The sequence below is a fragment of the Aulostomus chinensis genome, chromosome 23, assembly GCF_037954235.1.
Source record: "Aulostomus chinensis isolate RoL2024-O1b breed Wild chromosome 23, RoL_Achi_v1.0, whole genome shotgun sequence".
NCBI lineage: Eukaryota > Metazoa > Chordata > Actinopteri > Syngnathiformes > Aulostomidae > Aulostomus > Aulostomus chinensis.
The window spans coordinates 7,160,830-7,182,380 of NC_141342.1; the positions used below are offsets into that span (position 1 = coordinate 7,160,830).

General features: G+C 45.2%; 1 protein-coding gene across 1 annotated transcript in view; it reads left to right on the forward strand.

Moving 5' to 3' along the window:
• Positions 1-21,551, forward strand: part of ca10a (carbonic anhydrase 10 (inactive)a) — a 162,322-nt gene that overhangs the window by 62,436 nt on the left and 78,335 nt on the right. The window contains exon 3 of the mRNA XM_086195302.1: positions 9,235-9,377. Within this exon, the coding sequence (XP_086051428.1) occupies positions 9,235-9,377 (143 nt within the window). The remainder of the gene's footprint in view (positions 1-9,234; positions 9,378-21,551) is intronic.

Here is a 21,551-nt window from a genome sequence, read left to right on the forward strand (position 1 = left end):
AACCAGTTTAAAATGAAGCATATGGACTCTCATTGTCTGCTGGTCTTGAAGTCTCCTTACTGGGGACATTAAAGCAGATTCAACTATTTCTACTAGCAGACGTATCCAAGCCAAGGTATTAGTAGTCAGTAATTGACTCTTTGTGTGTGTGTGTGTGTGTGTGTGTGTGTGAGAGAGAGAGAGAGAGAGAGAGAGAGAGCAAGCACAGGGACAGAGAGAACATTTCTTCATTGTTCAGAATCTGTGACTTATCAGCAGACTTACAGCAGCTCTAGCGTACCCACGGAGAACGCTGGATATCTGATTGCTGGCTGCTGAAACTCTCTGTGGTGGTTTGGGAGAGTTCGTCGTCCTGTCAGCTGATCTGTGGATGACATCATTCAGCCTGAACAATGAAGCAAGACACAAAAAGAGGAGTCATTGAGCTGCAAGCTTCTTCACCCTGTTGATTAATTCAGCTGCTTTTCCAGGCTTCTTTCCTTTTTTCAAGACATGTTCCATTTTGACCCTTGAGGACGAGTCAGTGCCACCGTGTTTTAATCATGTTCTTCCTTCATCCATGACTCGGACACCAGCTAGATGGAGTGGGAAGCTGAGAGAGACAGAGATTACCCGGCAACGTCCCCAGGGATTGGAAACCCACATCTTCATACATGTTTGGACATGCTTGCCACGTAGTCTCGGGGACCACAGTGAAATGAAATGACATCGACAGTCGAGGAGGCCCAACCCCCTGCTGTGATTGATATAGAAGCACAAAGCTGTGGGAAATTGAAAGAAAAGCCAGTGTTCAGTCTCATTCAGGCACATGCAACAAAGTTCTTTTACTTGTCTCTGCTGTTTAAATCACCATTGTGTCTTCAAGTTCTTAAAACTCCTGCGTGGAGTTGGCTTTGGGTTAGAACATTGAAGTCCAACGGAAATATTCATGACCAACTGCCAACTGAACAGTAACTGTCAACTCAAGAATGTGTTTGCAGGTCGACAGTATGTGAGTCAGCAAGTCTTCATTCTGGATGAATACTGGTGACTTCAACAAACTCAGACTCTTTACGGGCCATGATGGTGGATACATGGCTGGATGGATTTTGGTGTTGCAGCACACACAGGCGCACACCGGCCAAACACAGCCACCGGGATCGTGTCGTTACCTGGAAAATCATACATTGGAAATGGAAGTGGAGGACTGAGAGTAAATGCACCACTGACACTGAGGGAACATGAAATGTCGAAATGACCCTTGAGCCATCTTCTGACCAGCAGAGTCATACAGAAGTCTGTTTGAAACCCTCCTGTGTTCTCACCCTGAGCTCCTCCCATCACACGATGCGTCCGCTGGCAGGATGCCCAAGTCAGCAGAAAGAACCTATTCCCTCTCTCTCCAGAAGAGTGCTCCTCGTCCCCCTCCTCGTCCACCTCCTTCTTCACCCCACCAGCAGGGAAGGGGTATTTGTTATTCCGTGCCTGGGCCAAGGTCTCTCCTGGCTGCCGGCCTGTATATCCCAGACCATTAACAACATGACAGGGGGAGTTAGCTTGACTGGCATGTTTATTGTTCTGTTGACTGGGCCATGCTAATGAGGCCTTTGCACTGTGCCGGCTAGCAGGATTAGCCCAACATCCACGGACAAGCACAGGCAAGACCCACTGTCACTGAACATTTCCCACAGAGACCCCAAATACACATGACCAGCATACGTGGATACACACATTAGCGTTGTGGTGGCTGGCTGGTCCCCACTGGTCAACCACTAATGCAGTGTCCTGAAGTCGAACAGCTGTTTTGCACAAGAGGCAGAAAGAATGAGGGGACAACTGCTCTGAAGTCTTGATGTTGTCTAGTTGTGTATCTGACACACTGTATGGAACATTATGTGCTGCAGTTTGTTGTTCTGCTGATGACAGTTACATATGCGCATTGCTTTTTGTGTGAACCGTCAACCCCGCTGTCTTATCCTGTCAACTTTGTGTCCTCTGTTCTGTTTCTGGCATCTGTCACAGGACCATAAATCTTGTGTTGGTTGACTTGCATGTCTGTTGTCCTTCTCAACCACTGGATTAAGACTTCTTAAATCAGATTGACGCTCTGTACAACTTGTTTCTGTACAGACAAGAGTGCGTTACACCCATTAGATCACATATGTATACCCATTTTTAACATTTAGCTTTACGTGCCCCTTCATAGTTCAACCCATGTGCTCCTTCTCCCCCTCAGAAAAAAAATCTATAGAAACGTGGCTTTTCCTACCACTTTTACACAGACCAGACCCAAAACTACCCGCGCTTCAAAAGAAATAAGTGCTCTCTGATTCCGCTCCCAGATTGTCTTGAGGATATTAAGTTCTGGATGCCTAGCTGAGGTCATCGTGTTTGGACCCAATTGGCCCTGTGATGCCCCTTTTCTAGACCTGGGGTCCCTGAAACCATAAAAACCCATAGTCACTAACCTCTGCATCAACATGGACAGTGATTTTAAACTTGTCAAGCACAGAAATTCTGTGGTAAAATCTAGTTTTTATCATTTGAGGCTTTCACCTAAAATTAAAACCCTTTCATCTTAAAGTAGTTTGGAGTGCTGATTCATGTTTCTACCTCGACCCGTTTGGACGGCTGTAATGCTCTCAACACCGGCGTTAATCAGGCCTCCATAACGCTGTGGCTCCTTTTTAACAGAACCCCACCAGCAGGGACGCATCCCACCCATTGTGACGTCACTGCGCTGGCTCCCTGTCCAGTTTAGAATTATGTTGTTTGTTTTGACTTGTCAAATGGGTCGGCCCCTCATTCCATCTCAGACCTCCCACATATTTACAACCCCTCCACGTCGCTGAGGTGAAAATCAGGTAAAGAGTAATTTAATGCTTGTGGTGGGCTGTGGTTGCCCTGCCTGGCGTGGGGTGTGGGTGGGTGTCGGCCTCGCCACTGGCGGGCCCCTTATGGGGCTCTGGCCGGATCTCGGGCTGGAGGGGCTCCATACCCCTGGGCTCAGCTCGTGCTGCGGGGGGGTGAACGGTGGGCCCGGGGTCGTCTGTCTGCCCCGTCTCTCTGTGGGCTGCCTTCGGGCGGGGGTTGCTGCTCCAATGCTTTCCTGTGGGTCCTGGCATGGGTTGAGCCTGTGGCTGTTTCCTGGGGGGTGGGGGGGGGGCTGGGGCTCCCAGTGTTCTGGAGGTTTCTGGGTGCCCTGGTGGCCTGGTCCTGACCTGCCTGCTATCCTGGACTGGGGGCATGATGTCCTGGTCCCCCACATCAGCTACAGTCAGCTACCCACAGCATCCAAGACAAACCGTAGCACACACATACACACACACATACACACTGGTGCACAACTGTTCCATAATCACACACTCAGACATTTATTTTAAAATTATATTAAACCAATGGTAAATCTGCACTGGAAATTATTCAACCAATGTTTTTCTTTTTTTCTGTTGTTATAGTTGTTCCTGTTTTTTGTTTGTTTGTTTGTTTTTCTGCTATTGTTGTTGTTTTTGTCTCCCCCCCCTTGTCTTCCCTACCCTGTCCCTGTTCTCTCTCCTGTCCTCAGTCCGGTAGCTTCATCAATGAACCAACACCATTCCTAATAAAGTTAAACACAGATGGTGATAGGAGGAGTTGATCAGGTTCCTCCGAACATCTGTACTGCTTGCCCCAGCTGCTGAACAGGACAGGTTTAAAAAAAAAATGCTCAGAAGCATTTACAGTATTTCAAGAACTTTTACAATGATTAGAATCTGAATGAATTATCCATCAACTATGGATACTTTTTTGCATTGTTAGTGTTGGTATTTGTCTGTGTTTCTTCTTCTATGTCAGTCTTGTTGTTCCCAGTTTGAGATCTGAGGTGTTTTCTGCTGATCAGTAAGTAACTGTCACTTGCATTTTCGTATTTAAGTCTTGGTTCAATGAGCCTTTCACTCAGCGGCGGCACCAGCTGGGTTGGTGCTAGCAGGAACTGGTCCTCAGCCACTCTCCTGCTGCTCTCATCATCTGTAGTTTTCACACACATGATCAGCTGCTCTGAATGATCTGTGTTGATTATTTTAACTACAGGCTCATTTATACACATCAATTTAATTGATCCATCCTAATGAGGAAGAAACAACATGCCTCTGATTCAAAGCAGTCTTCATTTGAAGTCATTGATCTGCCATGATGATATCGCTGTGGTGATACTGTGTCTGGTGTCATGGCATTTATAGTACTGCAGTACTACAGACCCCCAACGTTCCTCTCCCTATTTCTGATATTGTAGGAGAACCAAGGACAAAAAGCGGTTAAATATTTCATTTCATTACTATTCATTCAGCAATTTTGTCCAAAAATTCAGTCAAAAGTGTTTTAAAGTAAATGAGTTTCAGTGGAAGTGTCTGTGTTGCTCAGGCGGTTTATGCTAACAGATCCTTGGTGCTGCTGTTTAGCGAAGCTACATAATGCTAGAAGATGGATGGATGGATGGATGATGGATGGATAGATGGATGGATAGATAGATGGATAGATGGATAGATGAATAGATAGATAGATAGATAGATAGATAGATAGATGGATAGATGGATGGATAGATAGATAGATAGATAGATAGATAGATAGATGATAGATAGATGATAGATAGATAGATAGATAGATAGATAGATGGGTGGATAGATGGATAGATAGATGATAGATAGATAGACAGATAGATAGATATATCGATAGATAGATGATAGATAGATAGATAGATGATAGATAGATAGATGGATGGATAGATACGTAGATAAATGGATGGATGGATAGATAGATAGATATTATGCATTCTCTAACCCCCCAGAACAAGACCCTCATCACAGTCTCCCTCGCTCTTAAATGTCAATCTAAGCCAAATGATGTTTGTTCCATCAGGTTGCCTCCACTAGGTGACGCTAGAGAGCACACACTTCCTGTATATGCTGTCGTTGTAGATCAGAATCAGAATCAGAATCTTTTATTGTCACTGTACCCCCCTGTACAGTGACAACTGTTAAAAAGAGAGTGCTCTTCCAGAGCCACCATGCACTAAAATTGCAGATACAAAAGAAAAGATACAATAAATAACAATAAACGATGTAAGAACATAAAAAATAGAAATGATAGAAATTTGCAAGATGTAAATAAAAAAGTGAAGGTGCAAAAAGGAGATTACAAAGTGCAGAGAACAAATTAAGGTGCAGTACAGGATGAGGTAGTTTGATGGTTGTTGATGGCGGGGCGGGGGGGGGTCAAGACAGTTGTGAGTGTGGAAAAAACTGTTTGTGAGTCTGCTGGTGCGGGACTTAATTGACCTGAAGCACCTGCCCAAGGGCATCAGGTCAAACAGGGGGTGGGCAGGGTGGGTGGGGTCGGCTGTGATGGCCTTGGTTCTCCTGAGGATGAGGAGATGTGTTCCAGGGTGGGCAGAGGGCAACCGTTGATTTCTGGGGCGGTGTTTATGACCTTCTGCATCGCCCTCCCATCCTCTGCTGTGGAGCCAGCGTACCACACTCCTCGACTGTGGGTCAGGACGCTCTCCACGGAGGAGTGGTAGGAGCTCAGCAGCAGCTTGCGGTCCAGGCTGTTTTTCCTGAGGATGCGCAGAAAGTGCAGCCACTGCTGAGCCTTCTTCACCAGGGCCCTGGCATTGTAGGTCCAGGAGCAGTCGCAGGAGATGTGGGTGCCCAGGAACCTGAAGGTGGTGACAGTTTCCACCTGTTCTCCATTTATGAGGAGGAGGGTGTGGACCTGTCTGTTCCTCCTGAAGTCCATCATGAGTTCTTTGGTCTCGTTGTCTGAGCACCAGTGAGACAGTTTCTCTACCTCAGCCCTGTATGCTGTCTCGTCCTCACCACGTCCAACCACGGTGGTGTCGTCCGCATATTTGATAATGCAGTTGGTTGGATGGGTCGGAGTGCAGTCGTGGGTGTACAGGGCGAACAGCAGAGAGCTCAGGACGCAGCCTTGAGGGGATCCGGTGCTATGTGAGAGTGTGGAGGAGTGGTAAGAGCATCCTCACATAGCTCTTCCCGGTCTCCAGGTGGCTCAGCGCTGTGTGAAGCGTTTGAGCGACAGCGTCTACTGTCGACTGGTTTGCTCTGTAAGCAAACTGGTGGGGGTCGAGGGAGGGAGGCAGTCTCTGATGTGCTGGGAGACTGATCGCTCAAAACACTTCATGATTGCAGACGTCAGGGCTATCGGTCTGTAGTCATTCAGGCTGTCTATGGCAGGTTTTTGGGGGATGGGGATGATGGTAGAGGCCTTCAGACATGTGGGGACGGTGGCGTGTGTCAGGGAGAGGTAGAAGAGTTTGGTGAGGATCCCTGCTAGTTGGTCTGCACATGCTTTAATCACGGCCCCGGGATACCATCGAGACCGGCAGCTTTCCTGGGGTTTACTGCCCATAGATTTTTCCTCACCTCCTGCTCCCGGAGGGAGAGAGGTGGGGTGCTGGAATGGGGGGGGGGGGCAGTGTCTGGTGGTGGTCTCAAACCGGGCAAAGAAGCTGTTCAGCTCCTCTGCCAGGCTGCTGTTGCTGCTGCTGCTGGGGGATGTGAGAGGGGGGTGGCCTCTGTCGTTGGTCAGGGCCTGAATGCCCTTCCACATCTGACGTGGGTTATTGTTCATTAGGTACCCCTCTATTTTGGTTTTGTAGGAGACCTTGGCCTGTTTGATGCCCCTTCTCAGATCGGCTCTGGCGGTGCTGTAGAGTGCCTGGCCCCCTGACTTGATAGCTGAGTTCCTGGCTCTGATTAGGGTCTGAACTTCATTTGTCATCCAGGGCTTCCTGTTGGGGAAGACCCAGATTTGTCTTTCCTCTGTGACATTTTCTCACAGCTCCTGATGCAGAAGAGGACAGACTCAGTGAACGTGTCCAGATCCCGGTCTTCAAAAATGCTCCATTCAGTGCAGGCAAAGCAGTCTTGCAGCTGGAGGAGAGCGTTTTCAGGCCAGGCTTTGATGGTCTGATAGACTGGTGTTGTTCGCCTCCTGAGGGGGGTGTAGGCTGGGAAGAAGAGCAGGGAGCAGTGGTCTGATAGGCCGAGGTGGGGGAGGGAGGTCGCTCTGTAACGATCTAGTGTGTTTTCTCCCCTGGTTGTGCACTTGACGTGCTGGTGGAATCTGGGGAGAACAATCTTAAGACATGCTTTATTAAAGTCCCCGGCGATAATGTGTTGACCATTTTCAGCAGATGGCCGAGTGCTAGGCTAACATTAGCATTGGGGGAGATGTAGACTGCAGTCACAAAGGCTTCAGTTAGCTCCCGTGGTAGGTAGAAGGGTCGGCATCTTACTGTCATGGCCTCCAGGTCCGGTGAGCAGTACTGTAGGTGTCGATTACTGTGCTGTCTATGCACCAGTCCTGAAGAACATAAACACACAGTCCTCCTCCTTTGCTTTTCCTGGAGGCTCCGGACAGGTCTTGGTGGTGGATGGTGCGGCCAGGTAGCTCCACTGAGGCATCGGGTATTTGCGGGTGTAGCCAGGATTCGCTAACAATCATCAGACAACACTCGCGGGTGAGACGGTTGTAGGTGATCTGTGACTGTAGCTTGTCCATCTTGTTGACGAGGGATCAGGTGAAGACAACAGTAATGACATGTTTGTTCCATCATACTTACTTCTATAACCACCAGGTGGTGCTATGACTTCAGCTTGTAAATGTCTTCATCAAAGATCTGACGATTTGACTTCAGTTACTTCAGCTACCTGTTCCATAATAAAATATCCAACTTGGCCGCCTCGTAAGCCATCATCAAGTTCTGAAGGAGGTTCTGGCCACATCTGAAAGGATCTGTGCCGCCCCCCCCCCCCCCGCACCAAATTGAAGACATAATCAAAGCCTGGCCAAAGCATCTTTATCTGGATCGACTGGACCAGGTTCTTGGCCCATGTTTGGGGCAGCTGGCGACTATCAGCTCCACAGTCAGTGTCTCCACACTGACAGCAAATAAGAATGTGTACAACAACTACTGGGGGGGTGTTGGAATTGTCTGTTTGTGTTACACCTCCTTCACATGCATGCACAGCCTCTATATCAGCTACCATGTTCCACACCAGCAGAGCATCATCGATAGAAGTTTGGATTTGTGCAGCTTTAAAGTCAGCTAAGAACATGGCTCTTCAAGCCTTGACAGCTTAGCTCAGCCGCTTGTTAAATGACTCCAGATAAATGCCTCCTCATTTAGAGAAACACCGTGTTCATGGTAAAAAGAAAGATGAATAAACTGCCATCTGCTTTATTCGAACAGTGTTGTTGTGTTTTCCTCTATCAAACTCCTGTAGCTTAAAGTTTTTTCAAACTTGCTGAGTCTTTAGTTTTCAAGCTGTGTTGTGTCTGTCTGACATTCATTTGCATATTTTCAAATTATCTCTGCCTTTTTTTTTTCATAATTTACACTGCACAAGTCCAGTGACTCATCTTTACATACGACTGCATGAAGCTCCAGTAGATATTTGTAGCTAAATGTGACTCTGCTTCCCACCCTGTGAAGGAATTGAATTCTTTGTCCCGATGGCCAAGTCTTACATAAGAGAGGCTGAGATGCTATCAGAGCTGATGCTCTCTCCCTGCGCCAGCCTGTCCTCTCTGTCTTCTGTGAGCTGATTATAGGCTCTCTCACTTCTTTAATATATTCCCTATTCAGAGGGAGGCTTTGACCAAATTGATAAGTCACTGCAGATTAGTTTCACCCACGACGCTTTATGAATCTCATTGTCACTTTGCCTGCTGCTGTATGAGACTAACAATCCATGCTGCTGTATCTTCTAGATGGGTGATATGGCTGCATGGGAACCTATAATTTTCATATCTAAATTACTTGCCATGTGACATGGGTCCCTTTTACATTTATTTCTGTATTTTTTCTATATTTTCCTCTGTTTACCTGTAACAAGATGTTAGATTAATACCCAGTGATCAGTTTGCAGGACTCTACAAGGCTGAGTTTCACGAAACTTGGTGGTGGAGGAACCCTAGGTTTCAGGCAGAGCTGCTTTGCATAACGCAAAGATAGATCATGGGGTTCATCAATAGAAAAAACACATAAACATCACAAAACATGATATGACAACTGTGATAATTAAAAACCAGATTTCAAAAGTATGCATTTCCCAACAGGTGCAGCAGGCCATCATAGACCCTCATCAGTTGAACAGCACGATCGCTGCGACCCTGGCGGGTCTCATCTCGTCAGGGTTGATGTCCGGTGTCTCGTCTTGGCCAACGCTCACTGTGTCCCTTGTTTTGCAGTGCCGTCATTCTGGGGCCTAGTGAACTCAGCCTGGAACCTGTGCTCGGTGGGAAAGAGGCAGTCGCCAGTGAACATCGAGACCAGCCATATGATTTTTGACCCCTTCCTCACCCCCATGAAACTGAACACAGGTGGACGCAAGGTAACTGGCTTCTATCTGCTGTGTGCTTGTTGTATTTTGAGGCTTCGTTGACTGTCTGTTGCTGGCACCGTCTCTGATGTGTTGTACTCAGCTGCTCTAATGCCGTGTTAGCTTTTTGATAAGGTGTGAACCCCTGATTGATGCTCCTCATTGCTGTTTGTGCTAGCAGACAATGTGAGCTACAAATACTCTCCTGCAGATACAATACAGAGGGATTCCCCTTTTCAGACACAAAATAGTTGTGTTCCGCTTCAAAAACAGCCTTGTCTCCATCTGAAGAGCTTTACAGATGAAAGCCTGCTGCCTGGTGTGGGATTAGTCGACCATATGTATTTTACAGTCTTCTGTGCAGCAGTGGACAAGGACATCAGAAAGCTGTTCCACTCCTGTACCTTGTGAAAGCAGCTAATTGGTAACCCTTCACAGATGGGCTGCTTCAGTTGCCTGGCGAGATTAATGCTGTGATTAGTTGATGTTGTGGGTATAGAGTCGGCCTTCGGCAATGAACACATGATACATGGTAGCACCTCTGGGGTTCATGTCCTCATCTAGGTCTCTAAAACCATCACAGCCCCACCTGCAAACATACTTTGTCCTTCATACACTTTTGTTTCAACTTTACTTCTTGATTCGACCCTTGCAAATGCTCAGAGTCAAATATTTTCTCAGTGGTAGAAATCCTGCCTCCCCACAAGCTCTTGTGCTGCTCTCAAGGACTCTGAGCTCAAGTCCCCTGCAGGGTGTCCCGAGGAGGGACATCACTCACAAGACAGCAGGATTGTATTGCTATTATGATAGATGCCTGGGGCAGAGACAGAGACGACGCTCTACAACAGCCTATGACAGACCATCCTGCTGAGAAATACAGATTCAGTTACTCATGCAAATTGACAAAATTCACAAGAAAATAACTGTAAATGATATGTCTGTCAATTAAGGACAATATGAATTAGAGATGCACAATAATATCTGCAGGTCATTTTGTTCATATGTCATTATTGGCCTGGAAGTGTCTTCTTCGTACACGTAAGATGATAAAGGAAACAATGCAGTAAATGAATGACTGAGGATTTCCCAAAAGTTTCGGAAACAAAGAAACACATACTCTCAAATTCACAGTTTTACATCATCATGCTTCTTTTTCTTGAGATAGCAACATGCTGATGCTCCCCCAGCATTGAATGTCTGGGTGGTGATTCTATTACAGCTACGAACATAGAAGAAACAGTTTTATTTATGAACTCCTTGTCTTTATGTCACATGTTTAGTCATGTTAAAACTCTCACAAATTGGATGTGCACATACACAAAGCTAAGTTTAGCTGGGGCTCATCAGCGGGCCTGGTCCTCCTCTGTCTGGTGGTCTAAACCTAATGTGTTGTGTCTGCATCTCCCTGGGTACCTGAGCTGTCAGCCAGTGAACAGTTGTCAGACGTCACCTTGTCACTGCTGATTCATTGCCACTCTGTCTCTGGCTGTTCAGCACCCAGTCAGCTCGGCCACACACGCAACCCAGACTGGTAAGAAGCCTCAGCCGGCTCACCGCTGCAGCACAGACACAAGCTCTCCATCCTTACAGCACTACACACACACACACACACACACACACACACACACACACACACACACACACACACACACACACACACACGCTATATTATGGCTAATGAATAGTTAGCCTAAATTCATTTTAACTGACCTCCAAATAGAAACTTCAATCTGCAGCGGGAGACATGCAGGGCTATGTGCAGTGGGTTGAAGGAATAAATGATTCAGTGATTAAAAAGACACTAATAATTGAATATTGACTGTGCCACCGATGAGCTGCAAGATATTTTAATGAATGGAATCACTCTGGAGCTGGTGAGCTGAATCCAGGGAGAATCTTCAGTCTGTAAGTGTTTGCTGCACATCGCGACTGTGGTGGTGTTGGTGCTTGTGAAGCTCTGTCCTGCTTTGGTTTTGCCGGAGTCCTGATCAAGCTGGTCCCCACCAGCAGGCCCGTGAGGGTCAAGGTTACCTTCACCATTTGTTCACCATGGGAATGTTTACCTTTGTGTGATTGCTGTGTGTCACCAGTCGGCCACGCCAAGTCTACTGGTGATGCTTTACAGGCTACTGGTGAGGAAAGCTGAGGTCCTGAACTTGTGGCTAATGTGTTTGTTCCTGCTCCTGATGTGTTGAATCTAATCAGAGCTGCATGGATTTACACTTTAAACTTTAAAACTTAGCTGTGTCAAACAAAGCTGCAGTTAAACAGCAAAGTGAAAACTCTTCTGCAGATCTGTTTTATGTCGAGTGGTACAGAATTAGTTACCAGCTCAGTCCGATGTCATGCATCTCCACATGCGTGTTGAGATTAATGCCAAATGCACATCGTCCCAAACAAGTCACTGTAGATTTAATGTGGAAAATATTAAAATTGTATGTCGAGACCAGATTTTTTTTTAAATTGCTTGGGATTCTGTCCTTGTATTAAGTTATTGAAGTCAATGGAAAATAGAACGTTTTTAAAAATCAGTGTTCTCTTGTGGAGCGATCAGTCACAGACATCTCTACAACACAAGCCAGTAAAGAACTGGGAGGCATCCTATGACCTAGTTTAGTTTTATTCTACAGTTTTTTATATCACCATTTTGTCTCAACTTTTTTGTGTATAAAACAAAGCCACAAATGCTTCAAGTGAGAACATGGATCAATGAGGAAGCAAACAAAAAAAAAATCAGTTGACGATAGAGAAAACTTGATAAATCAGATCCGACTTTGTCAATTCTTAGTCGGAGACGTTTGCATGGACGACTCTCTTGCTTGCTGTGTCAGTGGTGCAGAATGACCTTCAGGGTGCTGGAAGCTGGCCGGGTACTTGGAGGGTTGTCCCTTCCTGGTGAGGCAGTGGCTGAGCTGGGAGCTCCGCTGCGTAATGTGATGTGACGCTCTGTGAGGAGAACGTGAGCACATGAACAAACTGCTCAAACCTTAAGAATAGAAGTCAAGTTTAGTGCTGCTGCAATAGAGATCTGTAGAAACCCCATGTTAGAGGTCTACACAGATTCATACCCAAACCTGAAGAGACAATGTACTACCTGGGCCAAGAGTAGAGTGCTGTGGAGTCTTTTAAAACCACGCAGAGCAGCAGAATGAAGGACCCAGACCCAGACCCGGATCCGTAGTTCCGGCCATGATAGTTATTATATCATATGCCAGACCTGCACCAAGGGCACAGATAATTGCTACAAAGTCACCATTAATTTGCAAATTAAATTTAAAACTTCAAAACATAACATGTACACGCACACACACATGCACGCATACAGCAGCAGCAGCAATTCAGAACATCATCATGATCAGTGCTGGTTTTGATCAAAGGTGGGGCATCCATTTTCAGTCCCTTCGGATATTACACATCATGCTAATTGGACCCAGGACCGGCTGCAATAGAACTGGACATGACCTGAATCCAAATGAGTCTTGTAATCATGGACCCAAGACTGATTGGGCTCCAGGTTGAGTCTTTGAGTTTTTGGATCTCAATGAGCCCATGAAAGTATTGACCACAGGTAAATAATCACGCTAATATGTACTGGATTACTTATGTTCTTTTTACCGAAATATTGGTAAAATGTGTAAATAAGATCACATCTTACTAAATATGCTCTGATAGCTTAAATGCCAAGAAATGGAAGAGCATCATGTGTGTATGAGCTGAAGTGAATGAATCAGTGGCCTGAAAAGAATGAGTCTGCAAACGCCAACCAATGTTCACGGTTAACATGTAAATCCATTGATTAATATGAACATAGACATTGAATTATGCTAATTGCTGCTCCAAATGCATTGGAAACATGTTTGGGTTGACTTCTCAGGGAAGGAGGCTGCTTTAAGGGTTATGGCGATGCAGCATCCTTGAAGTCGAGGGTTTCTTCTGCTGCTCCATGGATCACTGGAGTGGTAGCCAGGACACATGCATCCGTGAACTTGAATTACAGTTAAAATGTGCAACAGAGAGGAGCAGGGAGATGGCACCTGAGCCCTCCTCACAGGTCTAAAAACACGCCAAAACCCTGTTTTTCCCAGGTATTTATGGGTTCTGATCAGCATTGGTCAGAACATAAAACCCAGAGCAAGGCAGTAATTTGCAGCCTGTATGAGTCCAACATAATGCACACATATAAGGAGCAGTGGGAGCTCTGCTGCCATGAGCAAACATGGAGGAATGCAAGTTTGTCACCTCCACCAGAAACTTCCATGAATTTTTATCATTTCAGACTCAGATTAAACCGTCTGAGTTCCAGCAATGATACTCTAACATTGTTCAGTCAGTGTCAAGTTAGAAGCTGACTGAAGGTAAAATTTCACCAGAAACGCATCACTGTACTCCCTGCTGGTGCTACTACAGTGACCAAAGATTGTACACAAGCACAAGATGCTGCACTCTGATGTATCAACAACAAAGAACACGCCCCTTTTCAGGACATTTGTCATGCCATGTCTGCACTTTTTTTGTTTTCTGGGTGTCATTTAACACATCAGCGGGAAGAAATGCTGTGTGTGTACATATATATATATATATATATATATATATATATATATATATATATATATATATATATATATGCCAGTTTTGATGGGTTGGTATTCCAGCCACCACAGATGTGTAACTCGCAGATGTTCCCAGGATTTGTGCCTGAGCAGCTTCAGTCAGGAGGAACAGTGACATGATAGTAAGAACCTAACCTGTCGTCCTAACCCATGATAGCAGGAGGACAGAACGCCCCTAACCCTAACCCTAACCCTCCTGCTCCGGCCAAGTTACACACCACGCTGCTGTGGAAATGGCAGAGTCGTATTTTTAGGAATGAGTAAGCTGCTGTCATGCTGATTTAACCACAAGCTCAAAGACTAGCTGACCAATCAGATTCCTCAGAACTACTTGTTGTATTATAATGACTAAAATGGTTAAACAAGTGATAAGTCATTCAGTATTATCATGTTATTATTATGATACATATTATGTATGCATCCGTCCGTCATCAACCATGTACCCTAGTTCAGCTTCACAGGGGGCAAAACCTATCCCAGCTGTCATCAGGTGAGAGGCCGGGTCACTTGGGGCGGTCACTCGTCCATCACAGGGCCACAGCATTCACACTCACACCTGTTGGTAATTTTAGAGTCCAAGTTATTATTCTCCTCTTTAGTAATAAAATCATTTGAATTGATATTTTTGTTGTTGTTTCATACACATTGATGGTATTAATATGGGTACTGGTACATTGTGATACTCCATCAGAACCTGGATCCACTCAAGCCAGTGGACAGTGTAGACTTAGACAGCTAGATGTGGTGTCGTTGCCACAGTGACTATGAACTGACCTGGTTTCTACACTACATGTTCCTGCACAATTTTTCAATATTATAACTGCAAAAGAATCCTGGAGCTGCTGTAGTTGGTGCTCAAACACACTCCTGAATCTTTGACAGTAACTGAAACCCCCAGGCAAGGTCACCTTCTAACCCTGGAACCCTCACAAGCCCGGCTGCCCTCTTTGGTGTTCCTGATGCCATAATGATACATTTGGAGCCACTGGAGCTGGAGGGATGCACTTAAGGGACCAACAGTGCCGGAAGGGCCCTAAATATGAACAGTGCTGTATTGCTAAAAATAATAACTTTCCCATTTACAATATGAAATATCGACATGGGCGCAGGTCCGAGAACATGCAGCTCTCTTACAGGCGGCATCAGAACGCTTTTCTCTGAGGGTCTGTTTGCTCCATCAGAACTGATAGTTTGTCATTTCTTCAGAACTTATTAAGACTGAAGAACATCAGAGCACTCTTGAATGTGGCTTGTCAATCTTTTCATCTTGCCACACTTCTCCCTCTCCGTATCCAAACCACTTGATGACGCCTTCATCCAGAAGCTCCATGGGTGCTTCATGTAGGGTCACTGGTAAATGACTCTCAGCTGCATCTTAACTTCTTCATGGCTTCAGAATGGACATAAACTCCCAAGCACCAAAGGTCCTGGAGTATTATCCTAGCAGCGGTGGAATCTGTCATTGTTCGACGTCTGCAGCTGGATGAAGATGTCAAAGGTTGCTGCAATAATCATCACTCTTTCCAAACTTCCTTCCTTTTTCACTTGCTCCATCCTCCCTTTTTCTAATGAAGCCCTACCTGAGCTTGTCCTCTTTCCTCCCCTTTTGTTTGAACTCTGCCATTATGGCAAACAGGGAGTTAATGAGCAGTAAATAGGAAATGATGGCACTATCAATGGTCTCAGGGCTGCCATGCACTCGGAATCACTCGTACTTTTCCATTGGGAGCGAACGTTCCATGACCCTCTACCTGATTACTTCAACCCCCTACAGATTTACCTGATTACTTCAACCCCCCACAGATTTCAGGCCCCAGTCATAGACTCTGGAGCAGCACACAACACTTCATGAGAATGGGAAGGAACCAGCTACATTGCCTGAAAAAAATTAAGGTATCTTGTTCCATCACAATAACCAGAACAGTTTTTCCCTGATTCATGAAAACCTAGTTCTGAACGTTAGTGAACACACATGAACACTAGCAAATGCAAGACAATTTCATTGGTAGAAGCAACACAAGTCACAAGTCAGGTCTGAACTTGCAACAGAAAAAATCCAGTTACGTCCCTTTTGGGACGATTGTGAACACATAAAACGAGGGTAAACTTTTAAGCTACCATTAAAGAACCATGTTGGATGTCTTTGATGCAGTTAAATCTGCTTATTTTAAAAGGAGAATTTTTTTTCAACACAATCTCTCAATGTAAATAACAGCATGACAAGACAGCAAGCAGCTGGAACGAGAAGACAAAACACATGACATATTTGATATTGGCAAATATTGATTTTGGCAGCCACCTTCATACAGCTGTTAAAATAAGTCATGTACTTCTTCAAACTGTTTCATGACCATGGTATAAGCGGGGACTCTCAGCTGTAATTTGAGAGTATTCTCATCCAAATTGGAGCAAGGGTTTAGGAAATACAGCTCTTTAATACATAGCCACCTCTTTTTCAAGGGACCAAAAGTAATTGGACAACTGACTCAGAAGGCTGCAAAAAATATATCTTTTTTAAAAAAAATAAGGCTGCATGGGCTCTTCACTCGTTAACCTGTCATCATTAAGCAGTTAAAAGGTCTGGAGTTAATTCCAGGTGTGGTGTTTGCATTTGGAAGCTGTTGCTGTGAACACACAACATGCAGTCAAAGGAGCTCTCAATGGAGGTGAAACAGACCATCCTGAGGCTGAAAAGAAGAAGAAATCCATCAGAGAAGTAGCAGCAATGTTGGGAGTGGCCAAATCAACAGTTTGGTACTTTCTCAGAAAAAAGAGCGCCCTGGTGAGCTTGGGAGCTCAAAAAGGCCTGGACATCCATGGAAGACAACAGTGGTGGATGATTGCAGAATCCTATTCATGGTGAAGAAAAACCCCTTCACAACATCCACTCAAGTGAAGAACACTCTCCAGGAAGAAGGTGTATCAGTATCTTTTTTTTGTTTTTTTAAACCTGTCCTGTTCAGCAGCAGCATCCATGTTCCTGGTGCCATGCTGTACTGAAGCAGTTTTACTCTGCAAAGGAGGGATCTGATAAACTCCTCCTATTGCCTTGATTAGGAATGGTGTTGGTTCATTGATGAAGCTACCGGACTGAGGACAGGAGTGGACAGGAAGAGAGAAAAGGGACAGGATAGGGAAAACAAGGGGGGGGGGGACAAAAACAATAGCAGACAAACAAACAAACAAACAATAAACAGTAACAACAATAACAACAGAGAGAAAAAGAAAAAACATTGGTTGCAGAATTTCCAGTGCAGATTTACCATTTGGTTTAATATAATTTTAAAATAAATGTCTGAGTGTGTGATTATGGATCAGTTGTGTGTATGTATGTGTATGTGTGTGCTATGGTTTGTCTTGGATGCTGTGCGTAGCTGACTGTAGCTGATGTGGGGGACCAGGACATCATGCCCCCAGTCCAGGATAGCAGGCAGGTCAGGACCAGGCCACCAGGGCACCCAGAAACCCGCAGAACACAGGGTGCCCCAGGCCACCCCCCCCCACCAGGAAACAGACACAGGCCCAACCCACCAGGCACCCCCCCCCCCCTCGCAGCACGAGCTGAGCCCAGGGGTATGGAGCCCCTCCAGCCCGAGATCCGGCCAGAGCCCGCCAGCGGCGAGGCCAACACCCACCCACACCCCATGCCACGCTGGGCAACCACAGCCCACCACAAGCATTAAATTACTCTTTACCTGATTTTCACCTCAGCGATGTGGAGGGGTTGTAAATATGTGGGAGGTCTGAGATGGAATGAGGTGCCGACCCATTTGACAAGTCAAAACAAACAACATAATTCTAAACTGGACAGGGAGCCAGCGCAGTGACGTCACAACGGGTGGGATGCGTCCCTGCTGGTGGGGTTCTGTTAAAAAGGAGCCACAGCGTTTTGGAGGCCTGATTAACCGGTGTTGAGAGCATTACAGCCGTCCAAACGGGTCGAGGTAGAAACATGAATCAGCACTCCAAACTACTTTAAGATGAAAGGGTTTTAATTTTAGGTGAAAGCCTCAAATGATAAAAACTAGATTTTACCACAGAATTTCTGTGCTTGCCCAGTTTAAAATCACTGTTCATGTTGATGCAGAGGTTAGTGACTACGGGTTTTTATGGTTTCAGGGACCCCAGGTCTAGAAAAGGGGCATCACAGGGCCAATTGGGTCCAAACACGATGACCTCAGCTTTAAGGCATCCAGAACTTAATATCCTCAAGACAATCTGGGAGCGGAATCAGAGAGCACTTATTTCTTTTGAAGCGCGGGTAGTTTTGGGTCTGGTCTGTGTAAAAGTGGTAGGAAAAGCCAAGTTTCTATAGATTTTTTTCTGAGGGGGAGAAGGAGCACATGGGTTGAACTATGAAGGGGCACGTAAAGCTAAATGTTAAAAATGGGTATACATATGTGATCTAATGGGTGTAACGCACTCTTGTCTGTACAGTAACAAGTTGTGCAGAGCGTCAATCTGATTTAAGAAGTCTTAATCCAGTGGTTGAGAAGGACAACAGACATGCAAGTCAAAACCCCCAGCAGTTACAATCCTGTCATAGTCTGTCATCGTTCCAGCCAAGAGATCAGACGAGACTTTTAGAAAGTTTTCTGTTCAAGATAGGTGGCCGGTACATCGCCGCACACATTTCTGGGTCCGACTGACCCAGTTCAAACACACTCAGTTCAAATGGAAGAACAGAACTTGGACCTTAGCTATGCTTCCAAACAGTTGCTATTGCTTCCCATGACCAGTGGTCCCCTGTGAATACAGTTATCAACAGGTACCAGCCAGGTGCTGATTGAGCGGGTGGTGTCGAGAAGCAAAGGGGTGGAGACTGTCATATACAGTAGCCACATGTGCCTGCGCATATACTTCAGGGCTTACGGTCAATACGCACCATGTCTACAGGTAGCGCGTGAGTTGTCAGTTGATTGTTTGTTGTTGCTACGGTTCGGTAATAAAGGATTGAAGCCTCAGAGCTTGTGAAAGGACTCGTTCTCCATCTTTTACAGACACATGCTCTGTATTCTGATGCAATATGGCGGGGAAACTGAGCCAACTGGATAGAGAGGGCTAGCCGAGCTTTAGTCCTGAATAGCTGGCCTCTGCGTCAGCACCTTGGGGGGTGAGGCGCTGGCACAGAGCAGGTGTGCTGGGACATCCCCTGAGAGCGGAGGGGGAAACGCTTATCGGTCTGGCCATAATTTGAAAAAAAGCTCACATTGGTTCAGATTTGTTGTACCTCCTCAAGAGCGTAGACCAACACAAGATTTATGGTCCTGTGACAGATGCCAGAAAAAAAATCTGTTAGTATGGGTGGAAGCTCTAAGTCTAACACGGTAAGGTCAAACCGTGCCTGTATTACAGATTTGAGCTGAAGATATTCCAGAAATTTGTTTTTATTAATCCCATAATTTGCTGTAATTTGGTTGAATTCTATGAATTCTTTGTCTTGGAAGATATGCTCTAGATTTTTAATCCCTTTATCGACCCATGCAGCAAAATGTATTGTTTTTTTTTTTATTTTGCAGGATGTCAGGATTGTTCCAGACAGGTGTGAGCCTGCAAGGGGTGTTAGAGAGCCCATTGCTCTTGAGAAATTCCCACCAGGCTATGAGGGTGTTGATGCTGATGCTAATGTACTTAAAGCAGCTGTGATGCTTGATAACAGGGCTGATAAAAGGGAGATCAGAGATTTGGATTTCTTTGCAGAATGTTTGTTCAATATCGAGCCATGCTTGGTCTAATGAGTTTGGCTTTAACCATTTTAGTATGTATTGTAATCTATTGGCCAAGTAGTAATTATAAAAATTTGGTAGTTCCAAGCCACCATAGTCTTTACTCTTTTGTAAAGTCTTTAAGCTTATACGTGGTGGCTTAGCTTTCCAGAGAAATTTGGAGATGTTAGAGTCAAGTGTTTTGAACCAAGTCCGGGGAGGCTGGGTCGGAACCATCGAGAAAACATTGTTGATTTTTGGCAAGATCATCATTTTCACTGTTGCTATTCTTCCCATAAGTGATATTGGTAGTGTCCTCCACCGGGTGAGGTCGTCCTCTGTTTCTTTAATTAGGGCGGTATGATTTAGCCGTGTCAAGTCAGATAGTTTGGCAGAGATGTTGATGCCCAGGTATTTAATGTTTCCTGGCCGTAGTGGTGCGGCGAGTGTACTCTGGAAACCTGAGGTGATGGGAAGAACAGTTGACTTGCTCCAATTAATTGAGTAGTCAGAGATGGTTGAGAATTTATCAATGAGTGCTATCGTTTCAGGGAGAGATGATTGTGCATTCCGTAGGAAAAGTAATACATCATCAGCATAAAGGCTTATCTCATGGTTCACATTTGTAGTATTAATTCCCTTGATCTTTAGTGACCTGTTTTGTGGCAGGGTCGAGGTTTTCTGTATTTCAGTGAACATTTTGTAGAATATTGGTGCAAGCTCAGGCCAAAACTCTTTGTAGAATTCTGCAGGAAAGCCATCCAGTCCCAGGGCTTTCTTGTTTGGCAAATGTTTAAGGGCTTCTTGAAGTTCCTCCATTGAAATAGGTGACTCCAGAGCCATTATTTGGTCTTGATTTAATTTTGGCAAGTCAACTGTGTTCAGAAAGGTTTCGATGCTGGATCTGGATGAGTTAATCTCAGGTAATGAAAAGTTTTGTTATAGAATTCCCTAAAAATGTAATTGATTTCTTCTGGGTCACAGTTTGTTTACCCGTTGAGTCCTTAATGGAGGATATTGTTGCTCTTTCTTTGTTCTGTTTTAGTTGGTTCACTAAAAATCTGCTGGATTTATTGTTATGTTCAAAGTTCTCGAAGCGTAGTCTCTGCAGCTGAAATTGTGTTTTGACGTCAAGTAAATAATTTAGTTCTAGTTTTAATTCCCTTAATTCTGTTCGTAGGTGTTCCTCTTGGGAGGCGGCATAAGTTCTCTCCAAGGCTTTAATTTTTTCATTTAATTCTGTTTCGACAGCTTTCTCCTGTTTTTTCTCATATGATGAGTAAGATATTATTTTGCCCCGCATGACTGCTTTTGCCGCCTGCCACAGCACACAAGCTGAGACATCAGGCTGGTCATTTATCTCACAGAATATTGTCCATTCCTCCTTAAAGAATTTAATAAAATTGGGGTCCTTGAGCAATGATGTATTAAATCTCCATTGTTTCGAAAGCGGTGTTCTAGTTTTTTTTTGTGAGTGTCAGAGTGACTGGTGCGTGGTCGCTAATGGCAATGGGGTGAATCTTGGTGTCAAAGACGTCCTTCACAATTGAGTTACTAATTAAAAAGTGGTCCAAACGAGAGTAGGAGTGGTGCACTGGCGAGTAGTAGGTGTATTCCTTTAGTGTGGGGTGGCGTGAGCGCCAAGCATCGCACAGACCGAGGTCAATCATATACTACTTTATTATATTGGATGATTGGCAGTTGCGTTGACTAGCTGCTCTACTGATTCTGTCCACTTGTGGGTTGAATACCAGGTTGAAGTTCCCTCCTACTGTGAGTGCTGTGTCTGAGTGGGCTGGAAGTGCAGTGAGGAAGCTGTGGAAGAAGGAGGGGTCATCAACATCTGGACCATATATACTGGCCATGCATAC